Source organism: Pteronotus mesoamericanus, unplaced genomic scaffold, assembly GCF_021234165.1.
Source record: "Pteronotus mesoamericanus isolate MK-2021 breed Mesoamerican mustached bat unplaced genomic scaffold, CSHL_Meso_final scaffold_21, whole genome shotgun sequence".
Classification (NCBI taxonomy): domain Eukaryota; kingdom Metazoa; phylum Chordata; class Mammalia; order Chiroptera; family Mormoopidae; genus Pteronotus; species Pteronotus mesoamericanus.
This window is the reverse complement of record NW_026555310.1, coordinates 22,407,723-22,423,479: the sequence shown is the minus strand read 5'-3', so window position 1 is coordinate 22,423,479 and position 15,757 is coordinate 22,407,723. Positions and strand designations below refer to the sequence as shown.

At 35.5% G+C, this 15,757-nt stretch overlaps 1 protein-coding gene across 10 annotated transcripts in view; it reads right to left on the bottom strand.

Moving 5' to 3' along the window:
- Positions 1-15,757, bottom strand: part of SLCO1A2 (solute carrier organic anion transporter family member 1A2) — an 81,151-nt gene that overhangs the window by 21,742 nt on the left and 43,652 nt on the right. For all 10 annotated transcript variants that reach the window (XM_054591365.1, XM_054591360.1, XM_054591368.1 and 7 more), the window contains 5 exons: positions 12,412-12,544; positions 8,071-8,171; positions 5,913-6,059; positions 1,144-1,242; positions 350-571 (listed from right to left, as the gene is read on the bottom strand). In XM_054591365.1, the coding sequence (XP_054447340.1) occupies positions 350-571; positions 1,144-1,242; positions 5,913-6,059; positions 8,071-8,171; positions 12,412-12,544 (702 nt within the window). The remainder of the gene's footprint in view (positions 1-349; positions 572-1,143; positions 1,243-5,912; positions 6,060-8,070; positions 8,172-12,411; positions 12,545-15,757) is intronic.

Here is a 15,757-nt window from a genome sequence, read left to right as displayed (position 1 = left end):
TGGATTAGTGTATTTTTTCCTCTTTTTGTCCTTAGTTTGAATTTCTTTTTTTAATAATTAGAACTTTAAGGTAAATGGGACTAAGCAAATAAAGAAATTTCATGAGTGTCCAGATTGTAATAAAATTTTATGTAAATACTAATCTGAGATCATTCAGCTTCCAAATATATTGTGCATTTTCAAGTAGTAGCACTGGATGAATTAGACTAGTTAGGCATTATTGATTGCTGACTGTTAATGACAAATTACCCTAGTACAACCTAACATGTTACAGTGCTAGACTAAAATACAGACACATTTATATAAAATAAAAAGTACACTATATCTTATTTAAAATTTTTATATTTGCCTTTAGTGATCCTGTCATTTTCCTTCTTGACCTCTTCTTTCTGTTTCTCTTCTTTGTCATTTTTAATGATGTCAGCATTATCCTTTGCTCCTTCCTTTGCAAGCGTTTTGGGCAAAAAGAAAAAGGGAATGGCGGTGAGCACATTCACTGCTGCGCAAATCAAAAGGCCAAGCCACCATGCACCAACCCAACGAGTATCAGCTGGAGTTATGGTCAGATCATCTGTAAAAAAAATACACATTTTTGTTAGCTTTAGTCATCATTTGCTGTATGCACTACAGAAATAAAAATTTTTAATTACTATTCTCAGGTTCTATCCAAATATAGAGTTTATATACAATTTAGGTATTTATAAAAGTTGTCTGACAATGCATAGTGTTACAATATTGTCTAGCAATAAATTAGTTTGAAGATCTGTCCTACTGTGTAAGGAATTTATAAATAGGTACTTATTAAATAACTATGAGGCCTATTAATTATCCAGAAATGATTACTTGATTAAAAGAAATTCAATTATATATGCTTAAATCTTTTGAAAACAAGAAACACGGTCATGATGCAGTAGAAAGAGCACTGAATTTTGAGTCTGAAGATCAACATTTTATCTAGCTCTTCTGCTCACTGGTTTGAATTTTCTTTTTAATTATTTAAATGCCTCCACTTTAGCGTTTACTCCTGGAGACCACAGTTAACCTATCTAATTGAAGGCCAGTAAAGAAACGATGAACTGTGGTAGCATACCTAAGGTTGCTTTGTGTATTCTAGACACTGTATAACTAGATTTAATGAATTACCTGTGATTACAGAGTCCACGTCAACATATATTTTTGTACAGAATGATGCTAACAAAAGTCCAAACAAAGGACCAAAGATAGTTCCAGTTTCTACAAACCCTAAAAATAAAGGAAAATATGAAGTTATAGTATAGTTATATAGCCACATAAAGAGTCTTAATTCCACAAAGAATCTAAAAACTGAATTGTTTTTGCTTTAGATATGTGTCACTTAGATACTCATTTTGTAAGAAAATCAAGCTTGGCATACTTAAAAGTAACAAGTTTGTTTCTGTAAATGTTGAAGGAAAAAATCTCCTAATTTAAAGCCACGTTCTCAAGCCTCCAAACTCTTTTGCTGGGTCACAGGTAGAGACTTGCTCGAGCAGTGTAGTCTGGGATCATAAATTACTGAAGCCACAATATAGAGTAAGATTCTTTTGAAGCTTTCCATAGCCACATTTTTAGAGGAATTCTAACACAATACCATGTTATGATAAATTTCTTGTGGCATGGTCCTCAGAAAAGCTTTACTCCCAGATCTCTAATTTGAAGTTTCCTCTGGCTTTGTTCTATAATTGATACTTCACTTTTATCACAATCGCCTTTCTTATCCTTCACATTCTTATCTTCTATTTCCATCAGTCCCCTCTCTCCTCATAACTTCTTACTCATTTGGAATTTTGCCATTAATTATTTCATAACTTGTCCACAATTCAGAATCTATGCTGCACCCCATTTGCTTGCTGAAAAGCCAGACATGAGTTTCTTCTACTATCTTTCAATTTACTTCAAAATGTGTGTGTCCGGTGTGTCTGCCTTCTCTGCAGTTCTGTAGGATTCCTAATCCTATGTACAACTGACCTCTTTACATCAATTCCTTCTATTATCTTGCTTGAGGTCTTGCTCAGCCAAACACTTCCCTTATGCTTGTTCAATCTCCTCCACCCACTGATGCCTACCAGAGATCCACCCTGCTTTCTTCTCTTTCACTACACTCAACCTCTCCTTCCTCACCAATCATTCACTCTACTCAAATCCTTCCACATTCTACTCCAAATAATCTCAGGTGGTAGCATCAATGATTTCTTTGCCATTTATCCAGTGTCCTTCTCTGGCCCTCATCCTCCTAACTCTCCATGTTATTTGAGATTGCTGGCCAACTCCTCTTTGACATTTTCCTTCAAAGACTCAAAACCATACATTTAATTTAATTTTGTTTTGTTTTTTATAAAGACAGGTTTGTTTTGTCTTAAAATTAACAAAATAATTTTACGTATATTTTATTGATTGTGCTATTACAGTTGTCCCACTTTTTTTCCTCCCCTTTATCCCCCTCCACGCTGTACCCTCCTTTGCTCCAACATTCTCCCCTCCCTTACTTCATGTTCATGGGTCATGCATATAACTTCTCTGGCTTCTCCATTTCCTATACTATTCTTAATCACCCCCTGTCTATTTTGTACCTACCCATATGCTTCTTATTCCCTGTACCTTTTCCCCTATTCTCCCCCTCCCCCTTCCTGCTGATAACCCTGCATCTAATCTCCATTTCTGTGATTCTGTTCCTGTTCTAGTTGTTTGCTTAGTTTGTTTTGTTTTTGTTTTGTTTTTAGGTTCAGTTGTTTACAGTTGTGAGTTTGTTATCACTTTACTGTTTATAGTTTTGATCTTCTTGTTTTTCTTGGATAAGTCCCTTTAACGTTTCCTATAATAAGGGTTTGGTGATGATGAACTCTTCTAACTTTACCTTACCTGGGAATCACTTTATCTGCCCTTCCATTCTAAATGACAGTTTTGCTGGGTAAAGTAATCTTGGATGTAGGTCCTTGTTTTTCATGACTTTAAATACTTCTTTCCAGCCCCTTCTTGCCTGTAAGCTTTCTTTTGAGAAATCAGCTGATAGTCTCATGGGAGCTCCTTTGTAGGTAACTCTCCTTTTCTCTTGCTGCTTTTATGATTCTCTCCTTATCTATAATCTTGGGTGATTTAATTATGATGTGTCTTGATGTGTTTCTCTTTGGGTCTTTTGGGTCTTTGGGACTCTCTGAGCTGCCTAGACTTGCAAATCTATTTCCTTGGCCCGATTGGGGAAGTTCTCCTTCATTATTTTTTCAAATAAGCTTTCAATTTCTTGCTCTTCCTCTTCTCCTCTGGCACCGTTATGATTCAGATGTTGGAACATTGAAAGTTGTCCCAGGGGCTCCTAAGTCTCTCCTCATTTTTTTGAATTATTTCTTTCTTCTAGTCCAGTTGAATGTTTATTTCTTCCTTTTGTTCCAAATTGTTGGTTTGAGTCCTGATTTCCTTCCCTTCATGTTGGTTCCACATGTATTTTTCTTAATTTCACTTTGTATGGCCTTTACTTCTTCCTTTATTCTGTGGCCATACTCAATCATTTCTGTGAGCCACTGATCACCAGTGTTTTGGACTCTGCATCAGATAGGTTGGCTATCTCCTCATTGCTCAGCTCTTTTTCTGGAGTTTTGGTCTGTTCTTTCATTTGATATTTCTTTGTTTTGTTGCACCTGTTACATTGTAAAGGGTGGAGGCTTATGTATTTGCCAGGGCAGGGCAACCCACTTCACTGCATTGTAGCGCTGCGGGGGAGGGGTCAGAGAGGAAACAATGCCGCTTGCTCAGCTCTCATCCTGCTTTAAGTCACTTCACCACTACCCACAAGCAAATTGAGCCCGTTGAGGTGCTGCCCTGGTTCTGATTCCTAGCTGGGTAGGCTTGTGTATGTTCTAGGAGCCTGGGGGCCCCTCCAATGGACTCTCCTATGAGACTGGCCATTTCTCCTGCTGCTGCAACCCCTACAGGTTTTTATATCCAGAGGTTTTGAAACTTTCTTTTCCTGGCACTTGAACCCTGGGTTGTGCCATCAGTCTCACTCGCCAGTTGTTCCTCCCAGTTTATCCACACACGAATGTGGGACCACCCAATCCACGCGCTGCCACCTTGCCATACGTCCTCTCTGACCCAGCAGCCTGTCCCCACCCCTCCTACTGGTCTGGATAAATGTTTCCTCTTTAGCTCCTTGGTTGTTGGACTTCCATATAGATCAATTTTCTGGCGGTTCTGGTTGCTTTTTGATTTTACATTGGTTGTTATCCTTCTTTTGGTTGTGTGAAAAAGTGAAGCATATCTACCTATGCCTCCATCTTGGCTGGACCAAAACTATACATTCACTGTTTCACTTTTTCCTCTGTGACTACTCTTTCTTTGATTTTTTTCCCTCTCACTCTACTAAGTAGAAGTGTTACCTAAAATTTTATCTTAGGACCTCTTGCTGTATATAGCTTTCCATAGCAACCACTCTTATTTTCATTTATTGTCTCTGCATAGATAACTTTTAAACTTTATTGCTAGCTTTTATGTTCACTCCAAAACTATAGAACCATAAATGAACTGTTTTCTTGAAGTATAGCTAATTGAAGTATAGCTAATTGAGTATAATTAAATAGTTATTTAATTATATGCACAGAAATCTTTATTTCATTTGTCAAATTTAATTTTTTTAAATTTAATTATACATATTTACCAAATTTCATTGATTTATAACTATGTAGTTATTTATGTACTCAACTTTATATAGAGCAAACATTATTCATCTTAATATGTATAGAGATTATTACAATTGTTTCTATATATTATACACACCAGTATTTGTTGAACAAAGAAATACATATTATAATAAGGCTTTTGTTAACTTATTGCAGGTGAGCATTTATGTTCTTTCAAAAAGATATGCAAAGGGATCTGAAAGGATTAAAGAGAAAAACACTGAAAAAGATTATTGTGAATGCAGGGAGTTATCAAAAGCTGCCACAAATTTTGGGGGTAATGATTCTTAAATATTTTAATCTTTTTTGATTAAATATAATTCTATTTCATCTTCTTTTACCCTCCTTGACTTTTCTGGTTTTTAAAAGGTCTGTCTACATTAATAGCAAAATGTCACTGTACTCAAAGTTATGATTTTATAAACAGATGAAATAATTAAAGAATATATGCAAGTTATACATAATAATTTAAACATATTTAGAAGATTAGAAGACTATGCAAGATGGTGGGTTTTAACTTGACTTTTGTTGGGGGTGACATTGATGGATTTTAGGAAATAAAATTTCAAGAAAACAATTAAAAGTATGAAGACAAGTATTTTATGAAAAAGCCTGACCAATATAGAGAGGTTGTGATGAAATGAAACCATATAGGAAATTTGACAGATAAATTAAGTACAGAGCTATGAATAAGATACCAGATTTAGAAAAGAGGCAGTATGTTTCATGAACATGGAAGAGAAATATGATTAAAGAAATGTTTCAGAAGAATTATACTGTAAGAATGTTTATGAGAAAATAATAAAAGAAAATACTAGAAATAAAATGGCCAATAAAGAAGTTATATAACATGCAGGTGAAGTAATGAAAGCCTGAACAAAAAATAGACATCATAAATATAATGAGAAAAGTTTTGAATATAAGGGACATTTTTAAGAAAACATTGATATAGAGTGGTGCCAAGGAAATGGAGGAGTCAAAGAGAACTCCTGGGGCACCAGATTAGTGGTATTTTCCAGAGCAAAAAGCAGATTTAGCAAAGTGGCTTATTTGGAGTTAGCATGTAATTGTTCCATTTACCAAACTTTTATTGATGACCAACTATGCCATAGTACTCTGTTTGTCATTCTGGAAAGCAGTAAAAGTCCAAATAAATAACTAATACCCATCCTCAAGGAACTTGACGGTCCTGAAAAGAGGTTAAAACAAGATTTTCAAACTCACCAATATATAAAGGAGAGTTTTCCAATTTGGCAAAATCTTCTATGTAGGAAATACCCAGAGGCATGATGGGAGTTTCACCAATTCCACGTATCACATTTCCTATTAGCACATACAGCCACATTAATGTTTTCATTTCCTTCACACACTCTGCATTGAAAGGAAAAAAACACATTACATTAGTATTTTGATAGTAAAGTATTAATTTATAAGTATAGCTATAACTCTAAGCTTTTGTAAGTATTTCACCCTGTAAATGATTACTATGTCAGCAGTGACTCCCTGGGTCATCCCTCTTGCATTTTCTGAGAGTACTTAGGTATGATGAAGTGTAAATAGTATGCTGGAGCCATTTCCTACTTTGTTGGAAGAGATGTGTATACTATTGCTCAAAATACTTGTGCTTAGTGACCATATGCTGGTAGTCTGATAGAATTATTTACATTAGAGGAATTGGAAAACACCAAAAATCAGAGCTATTTTTCCCTACAGAAAACCATTTTGCCAACAACTTCAGGACCTAGTTAGCTGCTATGTGTGCTACTCCATTGCTATACTAAATGTAAGGAGAGAGAAAAACACAAATATCCCTCCCTAGAGTTGATACTATATTTATAATATTTAAATGAGTCTCACTAAAGTTTGAATTCTTTACAGCTGTGATTACTTTATAGGCACTAAAAATACTTAACTAGGTATTAATCACATTTTCTCTATAACAGTCTATTCTGTACCGTAACCACCAAATAAGGTTTGATAAAGAAACTCACCCAAATTATTGGAGCAGCAGCTACTTAATAGAATAACAAAGACTAAGCCATAGAGAACTAAAAGGGAGAAAGATAGGCAGATCTCCAAAAACATAGCCATTTCTATTCTAAGCAAAAATAGCTGCCAAGGAAGATACTCTGTCGAGTCACATTTTTGGGAAAGTGGATTACAATTTATTCTCATCTCCTATAAACTAGCCAGGTGCTACTCACAGATTGAGGGTCTTGAGCACAGCTGGGTCTGAAAATTTCTTGTGAGTTCTATCTCTCAGTCATTTCCACCCCAGAAAACTACAGTCTCTATTTCTGTATATTCATATCTTTTTCTGTAGTCGGTGTAGTGATTTTTGTCTAGCGATCACAGGCAAACTCTAAGCCTACTCTAGAGCAAAATTAAAAATATCAGGTGATCAAAGAATTAACACTTTCCCGAAGATTCACCAGACTGGGAAGTTTTTGACTTAGCTAGTACAATGCAGATTATTTTTTTTAATTAAAAAAAAAGGAAATAGGACCTTTGGCAGAAGCCAGCTCAAGAAGAGAACACAGGCTACTGTTGATGTCATTGTTTTTCTTTGTTTCTCCAAGGGGTTCCTTCAGCGTAGAGTTTCTAAGACAGCTTTGTTATACTCCTTGAAACTACTTTGGGTCCCTCTGATTCCATGCCAGCAGTGAAATTCCCAGCCTTGGGGACCACTGTAACTTCCACTGATATGAATCCAGAAAAAAAAAATGTCCCCAACACAGGAAGAGAAGTTCTGTTCTGAAGTAAATTAACAGAGTCCCTTCCAGACTAAGTATTACCAGATTATATAGGTCCCTTTGCACATGAAGGACCAGAGACCTGCACGTTTGCACCTGGGGTTATGGAAAGCTAGACGAAGCACCACTACTATAAAGCAGTATGTCTGATAAACTAAGGTGAAACAAAGAAAAAAATCCTAGTTCTGTAGAAAGAAAAGAGTAAATGAGAACTATCACACATACTCTGCTTTCGCTGAACTGCTATAAAAGATCAGTGATAAAACAGATCTTTAGAACTTCGTTTCTACCTGTATTATCTATAACTGTACAGAATAACTTATCAATACAAATTCATTCTTGTAAGATGTTTTCCTTTTACCAGTGGCCCTTGGTGGATGTGTTTGACTTATTTTTAAATAACTAATTTAAAGAATAGTATATTCAAATATATAGGAATGACATTCTCTATTAATAGCCATTCTTATTCCCTTCCACAATCCCCTCCAAAAAACTCTGAAAGAAGAAAATATCTTTTGTTCATTTATCTTAGTCATCTAATCCAACCCAGTAACTCTTTCAAACCCCTCAGCAGCACATGTTTAGTTACAAATTCAGTCAACAGAAAACAATAAAATGAAGTCAACAACCTGATGGATCTTCAGTTGGTCTAAAAACCTGGGTTCCATTTTCAGTACACAAGAAACTGTTTGAGGACAAATTGCCTAAAACCGTAGACTCATATTTATATCTGTATGAACACAGGGAAAACATGGTTATGTTAAGAAAACCTCACATCTCTTAGAGAGGTGATTATCAACAAGACAATAACAAGTGTTACAAATGTTATGAAGAAAAAGGAACCCTCCTTCACTGCTGGTGGGAATGTAAACTAGCGCAACCACTATGGAAAGCAGTATGCAGGTTCCTCAAAAACTTAAGAATAGAGTTACCATATGACCCAGCAATCCACCTGAAAATTTGGGAAATATTTATTGGCAAATATATATGCACCCTATGTTCATTGCAGCATTAGTCATGGTGGCCAAGACATGGAAACAACCAGAGTCTTTTGGTAGAGGATTGGATAAAGATGTGGTACATATATAAAATGCAATGCCACTCAGCCATAAGAAAAGATGAAATACTGCACTTTGGGACAACATGGATGCCCCTTAAGCATATTATACAAAACAAATCAAGTCAGTCAGAAAAAGCTAACAACTGTACGATTTCACTCGTATGTGTCATATAAAACTGAAATGTATAGACACAGACAACAGTATGGTGGGTACCAGAAGAAAGAGGTGCAGGGGGGTAGTAAAGGGTGAAGGGGACCAAATACCTAGTGACGGAAGATGAGCTTGACTTGGGGTGGGGGGCGCAGTGCAATGTACAGATCGTGTATCAGAGAGATGTACGCTTGTAACCTGTGTAACCTTATTAACCAAGGTCACTCCAATAAATTTAATGAAAAAATAAAATTTCAAATATACGATTAACTCTCACTCCCTCTATATAAATAATAAATAAATAAAAGAAACCAACAAAGACAATATGAACATTGTGCAGATTAATTCTTGCTTAAGACACAACATCCAAATTCAGTAAAGAACTCTCTTCATTTTTGCCATCTAATCATCATAAATTAATATCATTAAAAAAGACTTTCTGTGCCCTGGCCAAGTGTCTAATTGCTTGGAGTATTGTTCCATGCAACAAAAGTTGCAGGTTCGATTCCCAGTCAGGGCACCTACCGAGGCTGCAGGTTCCATCCTGGTCAAGATGTCTACAGGAGGATGTTTCTGTATGTGGATGACCTACATTTTAGATTATCTAACAAGTTTCTGTGGGTTTTAGATGATCATTTCCTGGAAATAATTACTGTAGGATAAGGAAGGAAAATAATAGACTCGACAAAGTATAATTAAGAAGATAAAGCCTTAGGGGGAAAAAACACAGCAAAACAATCTCCAACTTTGGATTCTCTGAGATTTTCTCATAAGAAAAATATACTCCCACTTTCTGAAAATCTAAACAATAATTTCTGCATGTGTTTAATTAATCTCTAAGAGAAATAAAACCTTTGCCCATTATAATGAGAGACCTTAGGAAAAGCTCAAACAATGTCGTAGCACAATGTAGTGACTTTATGTCTTCTCATAAGAACAAAAGGATTAATAGACTGTGACTATACACCTTAAGCAAATTACCAGAAGATTCACATACTCTTTCTCAGAATGTAAATTATCCTAAATTATGAAACAATGGAGGAAAATATGTCCAGCAAAGTCTCTTTGTTAGAAATCATGTTGAATTAGTTTCTATATTTGTATTAGATAAGAGAAAGCCAAAAGAAAACTTGCCCTTTGAGTTCCACCTGAGTTACAATCCTAAAACACCTTCCTCTTAGAACAATTGCCTAGCCATGCCCTTGGGTTTGGCTGCATGTACAAAGGCTTCTGTCTCCATACCCATGCTCCCATGAGACATGCCAGCTTCAGAAAAAATACACATTTGGCAGAGGGTGGGAAAAATTCTGAATAAAAGCTGAATATTACTCTACATTTTGTTGGTGAGAACCAGAAATAAAAGGACAGTAGTAGTTTTTTGCCTGGAAACTTTTGATCCCTTCAGAAATACCTAAGAAGACAAAATGTCTTTTCTTTTTAAATTATTTATTTATTTTTAGAGAGAGAGAAAGGGAGGGAGAAAGAAAGGAAGAAAAACATCAATGTGTGGTTGCCTCTCGTGCGCCCCCTACTGGGGACCTGGTCTGCAGCCCTGGTCTGCAACTTTGATTCTAGAGTGCCTGAATAGGCACATTGAGGATAGGAAGGCCATACTATAAAGTAAGGTTATTAGTTTTTAAAAATATATACACACTGAAAAGATTCCCACTCCTACCTGGTTGGTAAACAAGCTCTACTTCCTAGGAAATAGATTGGAGAATCCTTGCCTACAATAACTGGCAGGTTATGGCTCTTCTGAGCCATCTAAAAAATAGCCAGTCTCTGTACAATCACCATACATAAAGTCCTCCATTAACCACTTACACAGAACTTCCAGTTAACTTGTTGTTGTTATACCTCTGAAATAGGAACAGATAACCAAGAACCACCAGATATATAACGAAACCTTGTGTAAGTAAAGACAGAGACAAAACAAATAAAACCTCTACACTAGCAGAAGACAGATACAATGAAGACAGATGAAAGAAATTTAGATGGGAAAAGACACTGCATTTTTTAAAGCAAATAAGGCATTCTTGTTAAAATTCATTAAAAAAACTAAGAGTCTTTGGAAATTAAAAATGTGATGGCAAGAGCTAGAAATACACTCAAAGGTTTAGGAGATAAAGAATCTCTCATAAAGTAAAAAGACATCAAGGAGAAAGAGACTTGTAAAAGAAAAAAAGAAAGAAAGAAAGAAAGAAAGAAAGAAAGAAAGAAAGAAAGAAAGAAAGAAAGAAAGAAAGAAAGAAAGAAAGAAAGAAAGAAAGAAAGAAAGAAACTTAATCCAGGATAGACAATAATCAAGTCATAGACTTTCTGGAAAGAAAAAAATAGAGGGCTAGTGAGGATATTATCAAAGAAATAACAGGAGTAGCTTTTCAAATGTCTAGAATGAAGGAAAAGGATTTGCACCAAGACAATTATCATGAATCTAGACTTTAGAGCTTAAAAGAAAATCCCAAAAACTCCCAGAAAAAGGGAACTGATAACAAGAGTGAGAATAGCACAGCATTCTCAATAGTAACACTGGGAGCTAAAAAAACATTGGAGCAATATCGTCACGCTTCATAGGACAAATATTTCCAACCTAGAATTTTAGACCAGCCAAACTATAAGTCAAGTGTGAGAGCTGAATAAGAATACTGTCAGATATTCAAGGTATTAAACTTTTTACTTCCTTTAAACATTTTTTCAAAAACCTATTAGACAATATTTTCCACAAAAAGAAGTGAAAGTAAAGAAAAAAAAAAGAAAGAAAGAAAGAAACAGAAGATATGATGCCCAGGAAATAAGCAGCAGAATAAGAGAAAAGAGGCAAAGCAAATTCCCAAGGCTAATGGTGAGGGAAAATTTTAAGGAAGCTGCCATGTAGCAGGCCTAGATAATTTCCACTTGGATTGTAGATGGAGAGTTGGTGGTAACAAAAGGGATATCTCCAAGATAAAAATGAAACCATCTGATATAGGGCATGAATATATTGAGGAGATGTTGCCCCACCAGTAGAAAGTGGTGAGAGATAAAAAGAAAGTGAATCAAATAAAAAATAAAACAATTATTACATCCAGGGAAAATAAAAAGTGACATATGACATGAATGATAAAATACTGACAGAGTCATACATATGAAAAGATTGAATATGATTTCATAGCAGGAAGTCAGTATATATGACATGGCACTAAATTATCAAATATTAGAATGATAACATTTAGTTGGAAAAGTGGAGGCGAACAGCAGCAGAAGGAACGAAGTGTTACAACTCGCCGCCTCTGGAAAGCAGTAATACGGGCAATGTCAAAGGGGCAGGGACAACTCTTTTTTCAATGTAACTTTATTTTTATAATTTTGTACACATATTAGTTTAGTAAAAATTAAAATAAAAATTAAACTTCAGACCCGTCTGTCTCTTGGTGACCTACAATTAAACAGAACCTGGTTGTAATTAAAAGTGTCTAACTAGACCCAAGAAAGTAGTAATCTTAGATTTTTCAAGGTCCTAAAAATCTTTACATTAGACTCAGTTTCATCAAAGAGGTGTCCCAAATCTCTCTGTCGTAAGTGAACAAAATGCATGTGACTATGTAGGTGGAATCAAGGCAGCCAAGAGCATGAAACAGGTGGAAAAGAATCTGCGTCTTTTGATTTCCATTACGGTGCTCTGTGCTTTTGTGAAGCATTGTTCCTAGAAAAGAAATTTCAAGTTTCATTTCCTGCAGTTGAAAGTTTAACCCAAAATGTTATCTGAGACTGAATGCTTACCGATCCATGAGGAAATGAGGTAGAGTCTGTAAGAAACACCCTAGACCCATAACCGTACATCCGATGCCAATCATTATAGGTCTATGCAATTTGGTTCCAAAATAGCTCACAAATATAATCAAAAAAAGATTTCCTAGGGAAAAAATGAAATAAAAATAAATATTCCATTAAGTATGTAAAATGGCTTAATGAACAGCTTCATTCAATCATTTACTATCCAACATTTATTGTATAAACACTATCTCATCTACTGGGGTTGGTACTAGGGAATCATGAAACAAATGAATAAGATACAACCCCTGCTTTGAATGAAGGCTATTTCAAAATGTTGAAATATACATAAACAGATACTCTGTGCAACACTAACAATTAAAAGGGACAGAAAAAAGGAAGCCAGTGGAAGGGATTGAAGAACAGTTCTGGGGAAATTTTAAAGGCTCTATTTGTGACTATCTAGACTTAAGAAATGGAATGCAAAAGAGGTATCAGACCATACATAATTTCAGGCCTTTCCCTCCATGCCTGCTCCATAGAATATTGTAATTTTTCCTATGCTAGAAAAAAAGAAGCAAAAGTCAAATTCAGATAGATATATGTTTCATAACTTATGCTTCAAATATAACTTTATATTGATCAGTATAACCAAGCCAAAGATCTATGTTTATTTCTACTTCCTTCCTTAGAAGTAAAAAATAGTGGCTTCCTTACTTTTCTAGCTGGTATTAGAAGTAAGTCTGGATTTAAGGAGTAAATAATTCAGTAAAAAATTTATTCCCAGATCTTAGAATAAAGATTCTAATGGGGGAGGCACTATTATTGTGGACCAGCTCTTGATAAATATAGAGTAAAGAGCTGAAAGATTCAAACATACAAGTACATTCTCAAACCACACATTTTTAATTCAATAATCAATATGTATTTACCCTGATCCTATTATGTATAAGGAAAGTCTCTACAATGAACTTAAGATTTATTTTTTTTTAATTTAACTCTTCCTAAAGGAGGTAATAATTTTCTAAGTGATGTTGTATATTTTGAAAACTTTTCTTTCCATATCTGTTTATCTGTTTCTTTCTAATCTGCTTTGTATGCAGAAGAGATGTCAATCTCTACATTATTTTTAATGGAGAGTGACCCATCTCTATAGCCACAGCAGTGACAATTGACTACTCCAGGTTTCTAAAATCCCCATCATCTGTTAACTAGACTTATTATGATCATTTCTCAGCGTATACAAATGTCAAATCACTGTTGTACACCTGAAACTAATATAACATTGCATGTCAATTTTACTTCAGATGAGTAAATAAAAATATCTCCATTATCAAAGCCATCTATGTTGAAAGTATTGTCTACAGAAGGTTACTGTTTAAAATCCATATCTATTTTGATAAGGAGAAGCAAAGTTACACTTTTATTGGCATCTGAAAATTACCTCTCCATGCCATCTTAACTATTTCAGATCTTCATCATCCTCTTCAAGCCACCACTCACTTTCCATACTTAATATTTTCTCCTTTGTCAAGAAATCTAGGGCAATCCAACATGAAGATGTCTGAGTTTCCCACCTAACATCCTTACCACGTTCCTTCATTTTGGAGATTGTGGTGTCTATCTGGATATCCAAGATCAAACAAACCACCTGGGCACTTCCATTCTCTCCAGAAACTTGCTCCAATAATTAAAATCCTTTCTCATATATTGTAAGCCTCTTTCTCTATACTGCACTGTAGTTACAGATACCCCTAGTTTCTCTCCACAGTGATATTCATCTCTATTCACAGATTCCATTTCTTCCCCTGCCACTGTCTCCTAAAGTCACTACTCTCTCTCTCCTTTCTAGCTTTTAAATCCACTCTTTAGCTGAACGTGTCCTAGCAAAGATAGCCAATTATCCCCTTACTATAAACCCCAAGGGATGCTTTTTCTATCCTTACCTAACTGGATATTTCTAATGTTTTTGATACAGTTGACATTTTTTTCGGGGGGGGAAGGGGATTTCTACTCCCTTGGCATCTATGATACTATTCTTTTCTGTTTCTCCTGTTAATTGCCTATTCCTTTTCTTAACACTTTTATGGTTTCCTTTCTTCTACCTGTTCCTCAAATATTGGTGAACCTCAGGGGTCCATTCCTTATCTGTTGTACTGATCACCCTATATCCTCTCCTTGAATAGCCTCATCTCTTCTCTAGTTTTAACAACCACTTATTTACTCACTATTCAATAGTTCTAGCCCAGATAGTTTCTTAATGCTTCATACTCATCTAACTACAATATGGACATTGCTACCCAAAGGTCCCACTGGTACTACCACAAACAGAACTCACTATGTCCCCACAGCCATCATCATAATCTTGTTCTCCTCCCCCTCTTCTCATCCCTGTCTCAGCACTGCTATCCACTCCACTGCCCAAGCTGTAAACTGAAGGACGCCCTCTTTTCTCAACCACCACATCCAATCTGTCACTAAGTTCTCTGGAATTTAACTTCTAAATATATCTGTGGTCACCCTCTTCATTTCTATGAATATGATCCTGGTTCAGGCTGACATAGCTCTTCCTTGGATTTGGCGTGGGCCTCCTCTGACCCTCTCTGTGCTAGTCTGGTTGGCCATCTTCAAATCTCCAACACAGCCGCAAGCAGGAAAAGCAAATGTGACGTTTGCTTGAAGCGGGGATCTTAACCTAGAGCCAATAAACCCCTAAGGATTCCATGGATAGAAATAATGAGTTCTGTGAACTTGAGTGAGAAAAAAAATTCATCTTTATTTTCACTAACTTTTAACTAAATATTAGCATCACCTTTGACAATGAAAGTAGGTGAACTGTAGTGGTATAAATGGTACCTATGATTTTGTCACAGATTGACACCAATAGAAGTTATAGTTATTTTCTTATGATATCACACTTCTTGCAGATACCTCAAAATAATAACAACAGTATTTCAAAATCAGTGTAGATGTTGTATTTAATCTGTTGATAAGCACAAATATTACTATATGGCAAATTATTTTAATAGTTTGATAATTTTACTTCAATAAATTGGTTTTCTTTTACCCTCATAATTTTTATTTTACACTATTCAAAATAATATTCTGAGGCCATATAGCATCAGGTTGCCAAAGAGCCCTTGACACAGAAATATTAATAACCTCTGCCAATCTCTTCATGACTCTACATTACCTAGAGGATAGGTAAGCTCTGCAGAAAACATACCGGGCTAACCATAGCCCGTTTCTCCCAACTTATATCTTAATAATTTCAACCTTAAGCTTTGTCAGTCAGTAATATTGGGTTGAATATTGCTCCCCATAACAAGCTACTGCGCTGCCTCACCCTAATGCT